The 21502-nt window shown below is 38.9% G+C and overlaps 1 protein-coding gene across 1 annotated transcript; it reads right to left on the minus strand.

Moving 5' to 3' along the window:
- Positions 1-13979: 13979 nt before the first annotated feature.
- Positions 13980-16867, minus strand: LOC121139825 (protein PPP4R3C-like). The gene has a single exon (XM_040743825.1). The coding sequence runs from the start codon at positions 16865-16867 to the stop codon at positions 14492-14494; it is 2376 nt and encodes a 791-aa protein (XP_040599759.1). The 3' UTR covers positions 13980-14491.
- Between the last annotated feature and the right edge of the window lie 4635 nt (positions 16868-21502).

Raw genomic sequence — 21502 nt, forward strand, 5'->3', positions numbered from 1 at the left:
AGCAAAACAGAGCCCACCTGAGAAAAATGCTGCTACCAAAAAGCAGTGTGTTTCTCTGTTCTTTTGTTTCTAAAATCCCTTTTAAGCTTTTGTCATTCTACATGAAAATTCATATCTCACTTCTGACACCATTTGTAGAGTGCAGCCTTCCCCGCCATCCTGGTTCCAGAGCTGCTTCAGTCCCAAATAAACAAACAGGAGGCTATGTTAATTATGAAGCTTTTGGCCATTTTCTTGGTTTCTTACTTGCTATGTCTGACTTAAGTATTTAACCCATAATTGCTAATCTAAGTATTTTTCTTACCAGAGAAAAGGGGCTGGAACTCTCTCTTATTCCTTTGGTGTCTACATCATGCCTGACTCTGCCTCTTTTTCCCAGAATCCTCCTTGACTCCTAGTTCCACCTATCTTGCTTCCCTATTGACCAACAGTGCTTTATTGACATATACACAGGACTTCCCTATCACAAACCCAAGGAAGTTAACTACAACCAGAAAAACAAAGGCAATAGATAATCCCACTTTACCAATATCCAAAAGAATAAAAGGTTTGAAATCCAAATACAGTTCCACAACCAATAACCATTCCAAAACAAGCAAGAATGAGCAATCAGTGATCATTGCTATCTCTCAATATTAATATTCTTAACTTGCCCATAAAATGGCACAGGTTAACAGAATGGATTCGAAGACAGAACCCATCCTTCTGCTACATACAAGAAACCCACCTCAGCTTCAATATTGGACATAATCTCAGAGTTAAGGGTTGGGAAAAGATTTTCTAAATAATTGGACCCAAGAAACAAGTGGGGGTAGAAATCCTAATATCTAACAAATTAAACTTTAAACTGAAATCATTCAAAAGATATTAAGGAGGTCATCACAGGAGAAATGCAACAAGATGAAGTCTCAATTCTGAACATCTATGCCCCAAATACAAAGACATCCAAGTTCGTAACAGAAACATTACTAAAACTCAAATCACATATAAAACATCACACACTTCAACACCACACTCTCTCCACTAGGCTGGACTACCAGACTGAAATTAACAAAAAACAAAGGAACTAATAGAAGTTATGAACCAATTGGGACTAAGAGACATCTACACAACTTTCCATCCAAACACAAAAGAATATACCTTCTTCTCAGTGCTACATCAAACCTTTTCAAAAATCATCCACATAGTTGGCAGCATAACAAAACTCAACAGGTACAAAAATTTAAGCAATACCATGTATCTTATCAGACCACCATGTTTTAAAGTTAGAATTCAACAATAGCAAATATTGCAGAAACCCTAAAAACTCATGGAAATTGTATAATGTGCAATTACACAATTCCTGGGTCAAAGAATAAATATGAAAAAGAAATTAAAGTGATGCTGCAATGATAAATGGCACACTTATTGAGACTATAGTTAAGTATTTATTGTAGAAATTACTCACAAGAGAAAAACAAGCAACCCAGATGAGCCGAGTATTTTTCCGCCGCCAAACTGAAAGCTGAAAAGATGGTGAGAAGCTTTTCTGCTCAGTCTTTTATTCCTTTCTCTGAACCCCTAGCCATACCCAAATGTGGCCCTGGCTAGTGACGTATAATCACCGCCTATGTCAGTATCAGTATACTTCTTTAGTCACGCCTAAAGTGGATGTGGTTAGCGGTACCGTAAACTGCCCTTTTATTACCTCATCTGTATGCGCCTCTAAAACACCACATGGCTAATGGCAGAGTACTAAGTTTCCCCCTACAATTCCCCTTTTAGTCTAAAAAGGATATCTAAACTTAAAACAAAACTAACTTGTGTCAATGAACAAAATGTATCAGACATCTATCCCATCTAAATGTAAACTTATCTGAAAGAAAAACCCATGTCTGAACACCTCATTCCAAACCAAACTCTAAAATAATTGAAAACTAACACTAACAGATGTAAACTCTCCTATAATATCAATAGTAGGGAGAGGGGGTGTGGAATTCTCAAAAATATTTCCTGCTGAGATGGGACAATGACAATCTCATGGGGACTTTGAGAAGAAAAATGTTAGTGTAATAAAATCTTAAGTAGATTAGATAGCCTCTGTTTGGCAGGAGATGCTTGGTTGAAGTTCCAGGCTGGAGTTCTAGTGTTAATTGAAGCTCTCATCCGAAGCTCTGGCCTGATTGTAGAAGGTGCGCTGTATCATTTCCTTGGTCTGGAGTTGTGTTGAGTGATGTTGTTCCAAGCCAGTTTCAGGATGGTGCTTGTGAGGTGGAGTCGTTGATATGGGGCAGTTCAGATGCATCCAGTCAAATCAGGTGGAGTCGTGGAAATGGATCCTCATTCTCTTTCTTAATCAGTTGAAGATTGCTGTCAGGAAATCCCTTGTTCTCTGGAAAACTCAAACATTAATGTTAACAAAGAAATCTTTTTTTGGTAAAACTTTTATATGTATGCATGCTGGAAAAGGTGACAATAGAGAAGACGGTAAGCATGAAGATTAGACTTTTCAGGAAAAGAAATCCACAGATAACAGTCCCTAATTTTATTTTCTTCTGTCTTATACAAGGGCTCTTTGATATAATACAGAAATTCCAAATTTTATTTAAATAATATGCTTGAATTTAGAGCAGGAGAGCCAATCCAACTCCAAAGCCAGCTTCAGTGAAATGAATGGGGACTAAAGCATATTAAGAAACAGAAAGAAGTGGGTATTATAAGATATAGAGAGATTTAGACTTTGATACCACACAGTGAGTTATTGTTTGCTTGATGGTCCTCAGAATAGCTATTCATTCTTCTTCAGGAATGCATACATCCAATATTCTATCCTGAGTTTACCTGTGAACACACAAAATAAATCACTTCTCTTTCCTTATATGAGGTCACTTTATCCATGGCAGAATACTATTTTGTAGATGAGATGTTATGTTTCCTCCTCCTGAGACGTCTTCTGTTCTGATCCAATCTTAATTAATTTTGAAGGAAATCAAAGGTTTTCTTCTCCTGTGGAAACTAAAGCAAAACCCCTTCCCCAATGTAACACATATCCTGGTTTCCAGACTGAGGTCATAACATCCTTAAAATACACCGGTTGGTTCAGTTCAGAAGTCTTCTCTGTAGTTCAGTGTTTTTCTGCTGCAGTTTGTCCTTTTTCATTAGCATTAAGAAAATTCAATGTTAGTAAAGCTTTATGTAACCTGCCTTTGGGGGTCTTTGTTCCCCCTGGCTGTTTATTAAGCATCTATATTAAGGTTCGGTTAGATCTTTCAACCACTGCTTGTCCTGTGGGATTGTAAGGTATACCAGTTACATGTTTTATAATATTTGAAAAATTGTTCCAAATTGCTGGAACAATTTTGTGTTAGTTTTCAATTATTTTAGAGTTGGGATTGGAAGGAGGTGTTCAGACTTCGGCATCCCTTTCCGATAAGTTTAGTATTTAGGTAGAATAGATATGTTTAGCTTAGTATATAAGTAGATTACAACTTACTTATCACCCTCTATGTATATATGTTGTATATGTATGAGATTGTATCAAATTTAAATCTTCTATTTAGACTAAAAGGGGACTTGTAGGAGTGGACCCCCAAAGTTATCTCCCCATGAGGGCATGGACAAGTAAATTACCACAGGTAGAGATAAAAGGAAGCGAAAGGAAAAAGGACCTCCTATTTTGGAAGCCAGCCATGCTTCTGACTCCCAGCTTGTGTGATTCTCTCTCTCTGGTAAATAAATATATTGTATTCCCTATAGCATTGAGTGTCATCATTAGTCCGTTTTTATTTTTACAGGTATCCCATAACAGCCATCACCTCTAAGAGGTATTTAATAACAGAATCAGCTTTTTCAGAGCTGAGGGTAGTAGGCCATTGGAAGCACGAGAATGCATCAATGGTATGGTGTACATATTTCAAACTGAGAAATTCTGGCAAGTGAAATACATCCATTTGCCAAAGTTCATTTCTGTGAATCCCTTTAGGATTACAACCTGCTGGTAATTGAGTTTGATTGTAGAATGAGCAAGTGGGGCAATTTCTTACTATTTCTTTGGCTTATTGCCAGGTGATAGAAAAATCTTTCTTTAAACCTTTGCTGTTAACATGGTGTTTCTTATGAAATTCTGAAGCTTCCGCCACATGGCTAATGTTGGAGTACTGTTTCCCCCTACATTAAAGACTTCCTAGAATTCAATGAGAATGAAGACAACATACCCAAACTTATAAGCACTTTGAAAGCAGTGATGAGAGGAGCTTTCATAGCAATAAGCGCCTACATGAAGAAACTGGAGAATATGCCCACTAGTAAATTAAAAGCACAACCGGAAGATCAAGAACAAAAAGAAACAAATACTGGAAGAGCAGACATCAGGAAATAATCAAATTGAGGGCTGAAATCAATAAAGTAGAAACTAAGAAAAGAATACAAAGAATCAATGTAATGAAGAGTTGGTTCTTTGAGAAAATCAACAAGATAGACAAACTGTTATCCAAACCTACCAAAGGGCAGTGTGTGAACATGCAAATTAGTAAGATTAGAAATGGAAAGGGGGACATAACAAGGGACACTGAGGATATTTAAAGAATCATCGGGTCATACTTTGAAAACCTGTACTCCACAAAATTCGAATATTTAAGGGAAATGAACAATTTTCTAGATAGATGTTACCTGCCAAAATTAAATCAAGAAGAGATAAACAATTTAAATATATATGTATCCCCTGAGGAAATAGAAGAAGTCATCAAAGTCTCACAACCAAACCAAACCAAAAAACAAAAACAAAAACAAAAAAGGCCCAGGGCCATATGGCATCAATGCAGAATTCTAACAGAAATTCAAAGAACGACTTATACCAATTATCTTTAAATCATTCCACACTATGGAAGCAGAAGGTTCTTTGCCAAACTCTTTTTATGTGGCTTCAATAATCTTGATACCAAAGCCACACAAAGACACAACCAAGAAAGAGAACTTCAGTCCAATATCCCTCATGAACTTTGATGCAAAAATACTCAATAAGATACTGGCAAATCAGATCCAACTATACATCAGAAAAATCATCCATCATCATCATTTAGGATTCATCACAGTGATACAGGGATAGTCCAATATATGAAAATCTGTCAAGTTAATCCCCCGTATACATAAGCTGAGAAACAAAAATCACATGATCATCTCACTAGATGCTGAAAACGCCTTTAACAACATTCAACATCCCTTCATTATAAAGGTCTTGGAGAGATCCGGGGTAACAGGAACATACCTAAACATAATAAAAGCTATATACAACAAACAACAGCCACCATCAAACTAAATGGAGAGAATCTCAATGTTATTCCCCTAAAATCAGGAACAAGGCAAGGCTTTCCACTGTCTCCATATCTCTTCAATATTGTACTTTGTGTTCTAGCTAGAGCAATGAGACAAAAAGGAGATCAAGGGGATACAAATTGGAAAAGAAGAGGTCAAAGTTTGTAGATGATATGATAGTTTACATAAGTGATACAGAAAACTCTACCAGGGATCTCCTTCAACTGATAATTACCTTCAGCAAAGTGGCAGGATACAAGATCAACTAAAAAATTGTAGTGCTACTATATGTAGACAACAAATGAGCTGAAAAAGAAATCAGAGAAACTTCACTCTTTACAATATCCACAAATGACATAAAATATTTTGGGGTAACTCTAACCAAAAAAGTGAGACCTGTATAACAAGAACATTCAGTCTTTAAAGAAAGAATTTAAGGAAGATTTCTGAAAATGAAAAGTTCTCCCATGCCCTTGCATAGGTAGTATCAACGTTGAAAAATGGCCATCTTGCTAAAAGCAATCTACAGTTTCTGTTCAATCCCCCATCCAAATTCCAATACAATTCTTCACTGACCTTGAAAGAATACTCAATTTTATATAGAAAAACAAAAGCCCAAAGATAGCCAAAACAACCCTATACAATAATGAAACTGCAGAAGGAATCACCATCCCTGACTTCAAGCTCTATTATAGAGCTATAGTCCTGAAAACAGCTTGATATTGGCACAAAAATAGACAGGTAGACCAATGGAATCAAATTGGCAACCCTGACATTAACCCACACTCCCACGAACACCTGATTTTTAACAAATAAGCTAAAGTTATACAATGGAAAATGGAAAGCATCTTTAACAAATGATACAGGCATAACTCGATGGTAACATGCAGAAGATTTGAGAGAGATCCATGTCTATCGCCATGCAAATGTTTAAGTCCAAATGGATCAAGGACATCACCATAATCCAGCCACACTGAACCTGTTAGAAGAGAAAGAGAGAAGTACCTTTGAATGAATTGGTACAGGAGACCACTTTCTGAACATAACACCAGTAGCACAGACACTGAGGTCAACAATTAATAAATGGGACCTCCTGAAACTGAGAAAATTCTGTTAGGCAAAGGACATAGTCAAGAAGACAAAACAGCAGCCCCCACAATGTGAAAAGATCTTCACCAACTCCACATTTGACAGAGGTCTGGTTTCCAAAATATAAAATGAACTCAAGAAGCTAGCCACCAAAACAACAAAGGATCCAATTAAAAAGCAGGGTACAGAACTAAATAGAGAATTTTTTTATTTTATGATTTTAATTTTAAATAGCTTGTTTTACATGTCAATCCCAGTTCCCTCTCCCTCCCCTCCCGCACCCCCATCATCCCCCCCCAGCCTCCCACCCTATTGCCATTTCCTTCCACATAGGGGATATCTAGAGTCTGTCATTTCACTCAGGGCAAGGTACAGGCACCCCCCCAAGAGTTCAGGCTGAGAGAGCATCCCTCTTTGTGTTATGGACACACGATGTCTGTTTGTATGCCAGGGATAAACACTGATCCACTGCCCAGGGCCCCATAGGTTGCCCAGGCCTCCTCACTGACTCTCACATTCAGGGGGTCTGGATCGGTCCAATGCTGGCCTCCCCGCTGTCAGTCTGGGGTCCAAGAGCTCTCCCCTGTTCAGATCAGCTGTCTCTGCAGGTTTTGCCAGCCCATTCTTTGCCAATTTGCTCATCGCTCCTCTCTCTTTGTCACTGGGTTCCTTGGGTTCAGTTCATTGTTTAGCTGTGGGTGTATGCCTCTGCTTCCATCAGTCACTGGATGAAGGCTCCAGGATGGTTATAGACATCAAGTTCATCAAGTTCATCATGCATGGTCACTATTGCTTAGCTTTCCAGTTGGTGTCATCCCTTTAGATCTCTAGATTTCACACTGGTGCCTGATCTGTCTTCTAACCTATGATTCCCTCTTGCCCCTATTATACTCCCCAATCAGCCTTCCTGTTACCCCATGACCTATTCTCTCTTCCTCTTCTCCCCCTCTGGTGGGAATGCAAACTTATATTATTACTTTAGAAATCAGAATGGATGTTGCTCAGGAAAATGGGATTTAGTCTACCTCAAGATCTAGCAATTCCACTCTTGGGCATATATGCAAAGAATGTACATTTGTACAACAAGGACATATGCTCAGCTTTGTTCATAGAAGTGTTGGTTTTAATAGCCATCACCTCGAAGCAACCTTAATGTCCCTCAGTCATTGAATGCATGTAGAAAATATGGTACATTTACATAATGAATTATTACTCAGCAGAAAATAAAAACAATGAAATCTCAAAATTCTCAGGCAAATGGATGGTACCGGAAGAAAACATCCTGAGTGAGAAAACCCAGTCACAGAAAGACAAGCATGGTATATACTTACTCATATATAGATATTAAACATAGAGCAATGGACTACCAGCCTGCAATCCACACCACCATAGAAACTAGGAACAAGCAGGAACCCAAGAGAAAAACATATGATCCCCCAAAGAAGGGGAAAGGGACAAGAAACCCTGAACAAATTGGGAGCATGTGGGGAGAGAGGAAGGGATAAGAAAAAGAGAAGGGGGGAAGAGAACAAAAGGGGTCAGGCAGACTGAGATAGGGGAGGAGTAGAGTAGAGCAAGAAAAGATACATTGATAGAGGGTGCCATTCATAGCTTTAGAGAGAGGTCTAGCACTAGGGGATTGTTCAGGGATCCACAGTAGAGGAGAAGCTGCCTTTGATGCCCTTCCCATATAATGGGAATGAAGACTACCTTGGTTGCCATCCTAGAGTATTCATCCAGTAGCTGATCAAAGCAGAAGCATGCAGTTGTAGAGAGGGAGGAGGGATGATCAAAGGAGCCAAGACTGTGATGGAGAAAACCACAAAAACAGCTGACCTGAACTAGTGAGAGCACAGGGATCCCAGGCTTAAAGTTGGGGAACTAGCACTGGACTAAACTAAGCCCTCTGAATGTGCGTGCCAACTAGGAGACTAGGCAGTCTATAGTAACTCTAACCGTGGATTCAGTGTTTATCCCTAGTGCACAAATGAACTTTGGGGGCCCATGTCCTATGGAGGTATACTATTGCAGCCCAGATACACAAAAGAAGGCCAAGGCCCTAGCCCAAATGATGTGACAGACTTTGATGATCCCCAGTAGAAGGCTTCAATATTCTTGGGGAGTAGGTGGGGTGTGGGTTGGGGGGGTCAGTGTGGGTCATGGGAGAATGGGATGGTGAGGGCATGGGAGGATTGATATATTTAGAATTTATTAAAATATAAAAAATAAAAATGAGAAAATACAAAAAAAATAAAAACAGTATATCTTAGTCTCTGAAAATATTCTGTCCTAATAATTTTGAGCAAGTTTGAAACCATTAAAGAGTATTGAGTGTTTTGAAGTTAGACTAAATATATTTTTTAACTTTTTATTTATTCCTTGTGATTTTCACATCATGTGTTATGATTGCATTCATTTCCCCATCCTTTCATATCCACCCTCTTCCCTTGAAAATTCCCTTCCCCAATAAATTAAGTAAAAAATATATATACATATGAGAGAGAGAGAAACAGAGAGAGAGACAGGGAGAGAGAGAGAGAGAGATCTCATCATGGAAACTGTAGTGTGACAAAGTAAGTCACACTGTATATCCCTTAGTCCATCCTTAGTCCATATATCTTTACTTGCAAGTGTTCATTGCCAAAAGTCATCGGTCTTGTTCCAGGCTTCTGGTTTCTGTTACAATATTGATATTGGGACATCACTAGCACTTATCTTAGACATCCTGTTCTTGCCCTGTTTGTGGGGATCCTGCAGCTTTGGAACTGCAGGATCAGCAGCACCTTTATGTGCTCCAGCAGATCACAGATGGGATGGACATTGGGTGGGCCAAACCACAGCACTGGTTCTGGACCTGGGTGTTTGTAGCTTTGGTCAGTCTGCCAGTGTTTCCCTGGCTAGTTCATACCTTGCAGCATGGATTAAGGGACTGGGGCCTGTTCTCCTACTCTCTGGCCTTAAATCCAGTTCCATCCACACCTACACCACCAGCACCAGGGCCAACTCTGCTACATTGCCCATGTGAAGTGCAGGAGCCACTTTCCAGCTGCAGCTAGAGAGGGTGAAGCCCAGGTCTCCTGATTACAGAACCTCAGAGCCAGCTTTCCCAACTGTCACAACCAGAGAGGGGTGGGGGGACACCTCTCCATTTCCCAGTCCACAGTATGATAGATGGGCAGAGCCAAATCTCTCTTGCTCATCTTCTGTAGGGAGCTGCCTCACCCGTGTTCCCTCCAGTCAATGGGGTTAGCTCTACTGTGCTTCCTAGGCAAGACCCAGGGCCTGATTTCTCCAGTCTGCAGCTGATAAGAGGGAGGGTCAGCTCCCTTGCCTGCTGCAGGAGACAAAGAACAAGAGGCAAGGAGGGGGCATCTTTCCTTTACCCATGCTGCTGCATCACAGACAGATAACAACTGAGGACAGTTCTTCCACACTCATGCCCACCAGCAGGGTCAGCTCTACTGTGCTCTGTTGGGGGAAGTCCTGTGCATTTGTCAATAAAGTACTGTTGAGCCTATAGGGAACCAAGATAGGAGGGACCAGGAGTCCAGGAGAACTCTGGGAAGGAGAAACACAGAGAGTTCGAGATGTAACGCCATGGGGTAGGATCCCGGACCTATTCTCCGGTAAGAGACATATTTAGATTAACAATTATGGGGTAATTGCTTAAGTAAGAGCTAGCCAGTAAGAAACAAGCAAGGCCAACAGCTTCATAATTCATATAGCCTCCTGTGTGTTTATTTGGGACTGATACGGCTCTAGAACCAGGCTGGCGGGAAAGCAGCTCTGGAACCAGGCTGGCGGAATGGCTCCTTCTCAAGGAAAAAGCTTCTCTTAACAAAATGGTTGTCAGAAGCAGGATTGAATTTCCACGCAAAACAACAAAAGCTTTAAAGGAATTTTAGAAACAGAAGAACAGAGAGAAGCACAGATTTTTGGTAGCAGCATTTTTCTCAGGTGTGCTCTGTTTTGCTAGCAACAAGCCGAGATTCATGTGGCTTGCTTACCGGAGTCTTCCTGACTCAGCATAAAAAAAAAACACACACACACAAAAAACCAAAAAAACCCAGCATGGTTGTTTTAAGAGACTCTGCTAATGATTAAAAGGTGTGTACGTACAGCTGGAAGTGGCAGCTTTTGCTGGAGTTCAGCATGGACTGAGACGGTAAGCTGGAATCACGCTTACGCCCGCCATCTTGAAAAAAAAACGGCAGTTTAAAACAGCCACGGTTTTACAGATAAGACACGTGGCCAGAAAAACGTAAAGCTGTACAGTAAAGTCAGACTTAAATGAAGAAAAACCTCTAAAGGTTTACAGTGTGTTTAAAAATATACGTGAGCTTGAGAGAGAAAATAAAGAAGCTGGCTGTGGTGGCACACGCCGGTAGGAATTGCTCCAGAGGCAGAGGCAGGCAGGTTTCCAAAGAGAAACCCTGTCTCAGAAAAAAATAAATAAAAGTAAAAGAAATAGAGTAATAATAGATAAATAAATAAGCCACGTAAAGATGGAAAATACACAGAGAGTCTGGATACTGTATACTATTGTGTTTTTCAGGAAGGAACTGCTAAAGTACACTTGATTATAAATGCTGCTAAATTAATCCAACTTCTATCTTTTAAAAATGCCTTGACTTCAAAATTTAAGTGTAAGGATATGTTACTCGAAAAAGGAGTTTTGGTTTATGTTTCCACAGAAAATGAAAAGCTGAGGATTCCTTCCAGGCTTCTGTGGTTTCATGAACCAAGATCCCCAGAAGCAGTGGGCAAGGTGTTTCAACAATTGAGACAGCTAAGATGATGGAGTTTTACAGACCACAAAAATAAGGACTTATACAGGTTTCTGAGTTTTGTCATGATCCCCGTGGTGTGAACAGGGCCCCCTTCCAGCAGGAAGCAGTTTGGAATGAACGACGTCCCAATACCCATCTTGTTTATAAATCTTTGTTTTCATTTAAATGGGATTGCTTATAATTGGCTAATGATCACAGCCAATATTTTTTAATGGTAAAAAAGGGAATTATGGTATGGGTATTGTTTTTCATTTATTGATACAAATTCAAGGTCAATTTTGTGATGTGTATATTTCTCCTCTTGATTAAGTATTGTGTTTATACTGATCCTTTACAACGTAATGCATAATTGAATGCAGATTATAGATAGTTACTTATAATAGGTAGAATTTATAGTTAGGTAAGTTAGGTTTTCTAGATATACAGGAATATATTTGAGATAGATAAACAGTCTTCAAACCTCTCGAAGACCTTCAGAAAATGGCATTTAAAATAGTTTAGGGTTTTTCTTGACAATGAGAAATGTCTGCTCCTGGCAGCAACAATTATGTCTGAGAGGAAAATGGGCATCGAAGAATCTCGTTATGGAGTTTGTTTCAACATGGCAAGATTAGCCATTTGGGCAAGAAACTGCTCTTACCTAGACTGTTTGACTGTTGCTGTATAATCTGGACATGCAGGACCCACAGGAAAGTGACTGCTGAACTGAGTCTTACAGGGTTCCTGCTTCATGGAAGAGTCTATGGTACATTCTGCAGGACACAGAAAAATGACTGAGAGGCTGCTGATGCAGATGGACAGTTTTGAAATTTCCTGCTTGGCTGAGAAATCTTCTGGATACATTGTGGCCTATGGGCTGAAGATGGATGCCCCAACGTTACAGTGGAACTTCGGGTGACTGTCCAGGCAGTAAGATGTCTCTATCAATCCTAGTGTTTATATATTATCCTTCTCTGGTCTTTGATGGAGTTGAAGACAGATAGTTATAATTATAGTTTTCCTTAGTTATGATAAAAGATACATATAGGACTTTGGACTCACAAGGATGGGATGGATGATATTTTCTTTAAATCTTGCTAAAATATTGTAACTATGTTCTTATTTGATAACTGTTCTGTTATACACAATTTGACTGTGTTAAAGTTAAGACCTTTCTTTTTGTTTAAATAGAAAAGAGGAGATGTTGGGGGAAGTCCTGTGCATTTGTCAATAAAGTACTGTTGAGCCTATAGGGAACCAAGATAGGAGGGACTAGGAGTCCAGGAGAACTCTGGGAAGGAGAAACACAGAGAGTTCGAGATGTAACGCCATGGGGTAGGATTCCGGACCTATTCTCCGGTAAGAGACATATTTAGATTAACAATTATAGGGTAATTGCTTAAGTCAGAGCTGTCCAGTAAGAAACAAGCAAGGCCAACAGCTTCATAATTCATATAGCCTCCTGTGTGTTTATTTGGGACTGATACGGCTCTAGAACCAGGCTGGCGGGAAAGCGGCTCTGGAACCAGGCTGGCGGAATGGCTCCTTCTCAAGGAAAAAGCTTCTCTTAACAGTGCTCCCCAGGAGAGGTGCAAGGCTTGCACTCCCAAGAGCTATAGCCAGTAAGGAGCAGGGCCGTTCTCCCTAATGTTGTAGCTAGTGAGGGGCACATCCACCTATACGCAGCCCTATCCTTTCAGCCTCCAGTGTTATCAGGAGCCATGGACATCTACACAGACTGCAGATTTAGGATGGCCTTTGAACCATGCATGGGTCTTGGCAGCAGCCCAGGCCCAAAACTCACCTTGGCACTGAGTGGCAAGTAAGCCACGCACCTCAGCAATTGCCTCCCAGTCTTCAACCCTTCATATCTGGCTCTGCACAGAACATGAAACTGCCTGTCTCTCTTTCCCCCATACGACAACACCATATTTTTGCTCACCATAATTTTTTCACCATAATACTGCCCACCATTCCTACCTGAATTTTCTCCTTGGTGTCCAGAGCAGGCCTCCCTGAGTCACCTTCACCTGCTCAGTTTCATTGGGCCTGAGCAGGGTTCTATTTTATCCTCAGCTCCAGGGGCAGGCAGTCCCAGGCTTGTGTGTGGGTTAGACTGAATATATTTTACAACATGAAATGGCATAGGCATTTTGGGAAGAGATATGGAAGATTGTGACATAGAATGTATATTCTTGGGTGTTAAATAGGCAAGGGATCAATTAGTAATAATTAACAGAATCTATACTTAGGAGACAAATTTCTTGGCATATTTATGGAGTAGTTTTTAAAGACAGAAATTATTGAATATGAAAGACATAGCTTGAAGGTGTGTGACACAGTACCATGGGCTGATGTCCTGGACTAAATAAAAAGGGAAACTGAGGTAAGCATCGGAATTTATCTAGCTGCTTATTGACTGTGGGTGCAATGTGACATGCTGCTTTAGATTCTTCCCAATATTGACTAGTTTACTCCTCTATCTTCCCCCACTGAGATGAAATGTATTCCCTAAAACCATAACACAAATTAAAACTTTCTATACTAAGTTGTTTTTGTTAAGTACTTTGTTTCATAAACTAGAAAGAAATATGTCTATCCCACAATGTACCTACAACTCTGGGGGAAAGGACAAAGCTTCATTATTGAATGAAGAAATAACTTTAACAATCAGATGTTTGGTGAATCCTGTTTCATTTCAGGAGGAACTAGAGAACGTACATTATGAAAAGGAATGTTTTGATACTCATATTTGATATTTCTCATTTAAAAGAAGTACATTAACAACAGCTCATTTAGGATCCAGCTAATAATTTTATTCATGAATGTATGCATTTAATTGTACTGAATTTTGCTTCCCTCCTGTTATTAATAATGCTGTTTTTGCTAAGTCTTAACAAAAAGTTGAAATGTTTCATTTTATTTTTACTGTAATATTGACTTTTTCTTCTACACATACAAAAACTTCAATTTATGAAAAGAATGCCATTGTTAACCCTTTTGTGAAAGTAGGATTTGCAATAAAACTTTCATAGTTGGCTGTAATATAAAGGCCAGAATGAGAATTGTATTATTTTATCAGACTGCTTCCACCTCCCAAACCATGCTTCCAAAATAAGATGTTCTTGATGAGAATTTATCACTTAGGGGTTGTTATTTTTATGCTATGCATCTATATTATGGAGGATAGTCTTCATAGAAATGTGAGGCCTTTTATTCATTATATCTGCTACTTATATTACTATAATTAAAAGTCCATAAGTGAAAGATATTTTAATTAGGTATTTCAGTTTGTGATATTTTAGAATTGTATTTTAATCAAAAACCGAGGGCCTCATCTGATTTTATGAATCAAGTTTAGATCTTTTGTGAGGAGGTTCTTTCTCTTCATCAATGTCATGATGGTCTTCATGGTCGTTCTCATCATCATCATCATCTGGGTAGTCCACTGAAGGAACCAGGCTACTGTAGTGTGGCTCATTCTCCCTATTAGCAGAAGCATCAGAAGGAGATGAAGAACAGTCAAAGGCTTCAGATGTTTTTCTTTCTGACTGTTCTACTTCATTTTCACGTGTATCTTTAATTCTAATAAACATGTCATAGTTTTTTGCAAAATCACTTGCAATTGGGAGAATAGCATCAGTTCTTTCTCCGGGACACATTTCTTCCTCGTCTTTTACCTCCATTGCATTCATATGTCTGCTAGATATTTTCTGGTATATTATATTATGTAAATTCTTTCTCATTTGTCTTTCGGTTTCCTTCCTTTCTTCAAAATAAACTTTCAAATCATTAAATGCCTGGACATACCCAACTGATTCAGAAGCCACAAAAATTTTTTCTGCAATATTTGCAGTAAGAGACATGATGTTTTCTTCTCTTATAAATTCAAACAGCTCCATAATAGCTGAGTTTAACATGTTGCTTTGTGTCCCATTACGTAAAAAAGCTTTTATAACAGGTTCAAAAAGATTTTGCTGTATTATGTAAAGATTATAAACTTCATCATTAAGTGCAATCATATGTCTCATAAACCTGATAGCACACAAAACCAGAAACTTGTGCTTTGAACTCATTAGCACCAGGACTCTGCTGAGCAAGTTGTTACCCACAATATAATTTCTAATGTATGTTGTGTGGTGTTTTACACAATAGCTGAGTAATTCTAAAACAACTCCAAGCAATTGTGCATTTTGATAATTATCAGGAGAGATGCTTGCCCTGTTATCATCACTATTCCTTCCTGTGATGGATAAAATTGGTGATGCCAAGATATCCAGGCAATGCATACAGAAGAAATTTATGAATTTGCTTTTTTCAGATCCATCCACTGTTGTGCGCATGCTTCCAGGATCAAGAAGTGTACGAAGAACTGCTGTCAAACTTAAAACGTATGAAGATTCAGGATCTGGATCGCAGATGATTTGCTTGATCATTATATTCATGATAAGATCATCATCATTTTTGCTGGTCCGTGCTTCTTCTATTGTGTAAGCTCGGATGATCTGTGGATTATATTCTACTACATGAGTAAATATGTCTATAGCAGCTTCTTTTGTTTGGTAGTCTTGCGTTTGTACTGAAAGTTTCAGCGCCTTCATGAGTCCAAGCTTTATCGCTCTTTTCAATATGTTTTTCTTTAGAGAATTTAATATGTTAGCAAATTCACAGAATTCCTTGAAAAAAAGTAGCAACTCACGCCGTCTTTCATGACCTAGAGTATTATCTTTTAACTGAGCAAACACTTCAAACATAAAGATTTTATCTTCCTGAAGCATGGTAACTATTTCAACTTTGTTGTAAAAAATAAAAGTAGTAAGATCAGAAAGATGATGCTCCTGAAACTTGGACGGTGTAGGAAATAGGAAGTCATGAATATATTGAATTCTGTAGGTCTGATCTATTGTTTGCCTGAGTTTGGAGCATGTTATTGGCCTAACTTCCTTCAATTTTGCATTTTCAGTTAAGAATTCCCGGTGCCGATATGGCTGATCCAAAACAGGGTCATACTCAAGGCAGCCCAAGACATCCATGATACATTCATCGGCAAACATGACCTCATACAAATGCATATTGTTGAGAAACAATATTCCTCTAATAATGAAATATAGGATATGTAAACCTTCCATGTTCTGTTGATCTTCACAAATGTGGAAGACCTGTAGCAATTTTTTAATGTAATCTTCATTTTTCAGAAGAATAGCTAGTCTTTCCTTGTAGTTTGGCGATTCCTCAACAAAATTAAATAATTGTGCAATCTGTACAAGTGTGCTGTTTTCACAGGTTTGCTTCTCACGCAGATTCTGGATCTGAGGCAGTTCTTGTAAAACATGTAAATCATCCGTAATTTCTTGTGTGATTTGTGCACTGGGATCTTTACCTTGAACTTCACAAATGTCTTCCCAGATGCTTTGACAACTATCTGATTCTCGGAAACATATTGCCACTGTACGGTTATTAGGTCCAATCCATGTAATTAAATGCCTTTTTAGTTTTCTATATGGCACATCAGGATGTATTTTGCACTCCATTATCAGTGAGCCATTTGATTTTGAGTGAACAAGCAGGCAAACGCCCTGCAGTCGTCCAATGTATTTAGTTGATATTTGTCCAGTTCCTAGATGGTCCCATCGCTCATCTTCCTTCAGGAGATAGACTTTTACACGGTGAAATCTGTCATGTGGGTCGATTGGCGACCTTGCCTCGCTGGGCCACATCATTATGCAGATCTCAGCTTAGTATACTCTGGTCACCTTGTCCAGGACTATCGCTGAGGTCGCAATTCTGAAAAATCATCAGAGAGGACATTAGTGGGGGTTAACAGATTGGCAGAGGCTGAGAGAGGGTCTAAGGGCGTTAAAATCCCTGGGGAGGAAGGCCCTAATACTTCTAAATACACCACTATTGAACAATCCCCGGCAAACCTCGCTCCTTCGTACTTGACTCTCGGAGCCTGCTTTCGTTCTGGCAAGAATCTTATGATTCACCCAAGATTCTTCCTAAGAAGAATGCGCTTATGTAACAGATGCTGTTAAAGGGACCTGCTTCCCCGACCTCAAAAATCAAAGTCCACAAAATACTGCTTTGTGTTTTGTTTCCCAGAAGTATTTTCACTCATCAGAAGTTTGTGGCTTAGGGACTTAAGCAAAAAAAAAATTAATTACCAATGTTTTGACCAAAGCTACACTTCACACTATATGTTAATGAAATCCTGGAGCTATTAAGTCTCCTTCACAATCTTTATAATCCTATCACTTCTTTGAGTATTTCCGCAGGCATCATATTACAAAAATCATGCAGCACAAATCCTTGTATTCTCACAGATTTACCCCTTGGAATTTCTTTTAGGCCAAAAAATTTCCCTTTATTTTAATAAGATTAACAAAAAGTTTCTTTGCAAATTAAAAGAACGTTTAAGCACATTGCTATTGCTGGAACAGTTTCCTTTAGTTTCCTTGTTGCTTGAGAAATAATATGCCACTTTGTCTTATTAATTATACCTATCCAATGGTATTATGTCAGTGGTGCGGTCCTTGATGTTTTCCTGGGAATAAAGAAATATATATAAGCAACCACCATGTTGTAGGGAACCTAGTAGATTAATAATTGTTCTTATTTTTTAATTAACCATCATACTGTCATGGCCAGAAGAGAATGTTAATGCTGAATTTGAGGGCAAAAACATTCCAAATCCAAAATTTCATCAAGAATTTTTAACAATTTCTTACCAAAATTGATGGTATCAAGACTTTAAGAATTCAAGCCATGTATACTTTCAATTTTCCTCTTTTGTCTTCTGAATGTGAAATACTACTTAATTGCCAAAATTAATGTTTTAGACATAAATAATAATAAAACCATGGTTCTAATTAGGGTCTTTACAGCCCAATATTTGTTTTTCCCCTTAACTAATCTAAATTCTTTACCTAATAGCGTCTCTCTCATTTACCCTGCTGCCGTCTCAAGCTAGTAGCTGTGCATAAAATATATCAGATACACTTGAATCTAAGAGTCTGTGCTTGTTTGTACACCTGTTGTCCCTTTGTAACTGTTTTTACCAAGAATTACTATTTCTAAGTAAGGATGTGTCTAAAACACTCATTTTCTTCAAAATTTTATTTGAATTCTCCTTTTGTTTTCAGAGGCTCACCCTTTCCATTTCTTTGAAAATATAAGGCCATCCATGGTTTCCTAATATATCTTTTCTCCATAGCAGTTGGGATTTTGTGAACATACACATTTCATTAATTCTGTGTTTGGAAATCTGTTTATCAGCTGACTAGTGCTGATCTAATTTCACCACTACCTTTGAAGATTTGCCTCATTCTTAATGATATGTGTGAGTGTGTATGAGTGTGTGTGTGTGTGTGTGTGTGTGTGTGTGTGTGCTGAACAGTGATAATTTAATTGACATGGTCTATATCATCATATATTACAGCAGGATATGTCATGACAGTAAGCAATGTAGTCAGAAAATTTCAGGATATTTTTTGTTCATTTTCTGTGTTTGTGACAGGAGGAAGAAATACATGTGCCACGGTGCACATGCGGTCTTCTGACTATTTGTGGGAGTTGGTCCTTTCCTTCAACTATGTGAATACTAGTCATGAAATTCAGGTGATCTAGCTTTCCAGAAAGTGCCTCAACGTGCTGAAAAATCATACCAATCAAGGAATTTAATTTTAATTTCTACAATAAAATAATTTAGAAAGATACCCCTGTTGTTTACAGTTACCTCTAAATATGTTCACAACCATTAAAGCATTACCAAATGCCAGTTAGACTGTCATGTTAAACAAAAACTAAATGTCTTACTTCTTAAATATAATGACTGTTCAGTTTATATATACTGTAGGCATCTCATAGGTGTTATGTTGATAGCTACTATAAAGTTAATTTTAATAAATATCAGTCCCATAAAACACCTGCAGTCACAAGCTTTGTTGGATTATTACCAAGCACACTGAAATACAATAGATAGGTTTAATGACTAGAAGACTAGTAAAGCCTCATTCCCTTGTTGTAACAACTAATACTGACTCATATCCACAGGTGTGGTAAGCAACATGGCCTCAGGTTGACAATTACTACTGACAATCCAGAAGAATCAAAATTGCAATTCTTATAAAATAAGATTGTATCTAATTTAACAAAAATTTACAAAAAAATAAAACCAAGACAAACTCTGTGCTTCTGTTCATATGTCTGATACCATAAATGAGAATATTTGAAATTCCGTCACCCCAAATTTCATTTAACTAGAATTTCTGCACGTTCATTGTAAAGCAGCAAGTGGCATTTACTATCACGTCCTCTTCCTTATTAGCTGCAGCGCTGGAGAAAGCCAATCCTGGGCCTTGCTTAGGAAGTACAGTATAGCTAACCATATTGACTGGAGAGGGTAGAGGTGAGGCAGTTCCCTGCAGAACATAAACAAGGGAGAATTGGCTCTGCCCCTCACTTACCATATTGTAAACTGGGCAAGGGAGAGATTTCCCCCCACCCCTCTTTGGCTATGACAGTTGGGAAAGCTGGCTGTGAGGTCCTGAGATCAAGAGAGCTGGCCCCCACCCTCTCTAGCTGTAGCACTATGGAAAGTGGCTCCTGCACTTTACCCAGGCAACATAGCAGAGCTGATCCTCATGCTGGTGTTGTAGGTGTGGATGAGCTGGACTTAAGAGCCTGAGATCAGGAGAACAGGCCCCAATCCCTTGATCCATGCTGCAAGGGATAAACTAGCCAGGGCAACAGCAGTAGACTTACCAAAGCTACAAACACCCAGGTCTAGAACCAGTGCTGTGGGTTGGTCCACCACAATGTCCATCCCATCTGTCATCTGCTGGAGCACATAAAGGTACTACTGGTCCTGCAGATCCAAAGCTGCAGAATCCCCACAAAACAGGGCAAGAGAAGTGCCAGTGAGGTCCCAATATCAATAATGTAACAGAAACCAGAAGCCTGGAACAAGACCAATGACTTACAGCAATGAACACTTGCAAGTAAAGATTTATGGAATAAGGGATGTACTGTGTGACTGGCTTTGTCACACTACAGCTTCCATGATGAGATCTCTCTCTCTCTCTCTCTCTCTCTCTCTCTCTCTCTCTCTCTCTCTCTCTCTCTCTCTCTCTCCCTGTCTCTCTCTTAAATTTTCATTAATTTTATTGTGGAAGGATGTTGCAAGGGCAGAGTGTGGATATGAAAAGACGGGGAAATGAATGGGATCCAGACACACTATGCGAAAGCCACAAAGATTAAATAAAAAATTAAAAAAATATATTTAGTCTAGCTGCAAAACACTCAATACTTTTTAATGGTTTCATCCTTGCTCAAAGGTATAAGTACAGAGTCTCTTCAGAGACTCAGATATGCTCTTCATTAAATATTTTTTATTTTGTATATTTTACTAAATTCTAAACATATCAATCCACCCATGTCCTCACCCTCTCATCCTCCTATGAACCTCACTAAACCCCCCAACCTATGTCCCACCCACTCTACAAGGATAGTGAGGCCTTCCACAGGGGATCATCAAAGCCTGTCATATCATTTGGGGAGGGCCTAGGACTTGTTTCATGTATCTGGGCTGCAATACTATCCCTCAATAGGCAATGGCCTCCCAAAGTTATCCATTTCCTTTAAATTTTCTAAGTTTGTAGAGTACAGGTTTTCAAAGTATGACCTAATGATTCTCTGGATTTATTCAGTGTCCATTGTTATGTCCCCCTTTTCATTTCTGATTTTGTTAATTTACATGTTCACACTCTGCCCTTTGGTAAGTTTGGATAAAGGTTTGTCTATCTTGTTGATTTTCTCAAAGAACCAACTATTTGTTACATTGATTCATTGTATTGTTTGTCTAGTTTCTACTTTATTGAGTTCAAACCACAATTTGATTATTTCCTGGTGTCTACTCCTCTGGGGTGAGTTTGCTTCTTTTTGTTCTAGAGCTTTCAGTTGTGCCATTAATACTCTAGTGAGACTATTCTCCAGTTTCTTCATGTGGGCACTTAGTGCTATGAAATTTCCTCTTATCAATTAATTGGATAATTTGGTGTTTTGATGTCTTGTTTCTTGAGTTCTTCAGGCTGAAAATCCAGGGTTGATGGGTGTATTGGATTAATCTCCAGCCTTTCACCTGATCCACTGAGGTCAGGAAAGAAAGGGGAACCTGAGAGATCACGCTCAGTTGGTGGGTGGATTGAGTAAATCTCCAGGCTTTTGCCTGAGGGATCATCCTCGGTTGGAGGATGGATTGAAAATGAGTGAATTGAAAATTGGTAACAGTTAGTAAACGGCAGATCGCATTAGAAAGAGTACTCACAAACTTCAAATAATTTTCAAAAGTTATTTGG

This window comes from Mesocricetus auratus, unplaced genomic scaffold (genome assembly GCF_017639785.1).
Source record: "Mesocricetus auratus isolate SY011 unplaced genomic scaffold, BCM_Maur_2.0 Super-Scaffold_100003, whole genome shotgun sequence".
Classification (NCBI taxonomy): Eukaryota; Metazoa; Chordata; class Mammalia; order Rodentia; family Cricetidae; genus Mesocricetus; species Mesocricetus auratus.

Bases quoted from the DNA above. Each gene is read 5' to 3' on its own strand.
- LOC121139825 (XM_040743825.1), bottom strand. From the start codon at position 16,867: ATGATGTGGCCCAGCGAGGCAAGGTCGCCAATCGACCCACATGACAGA.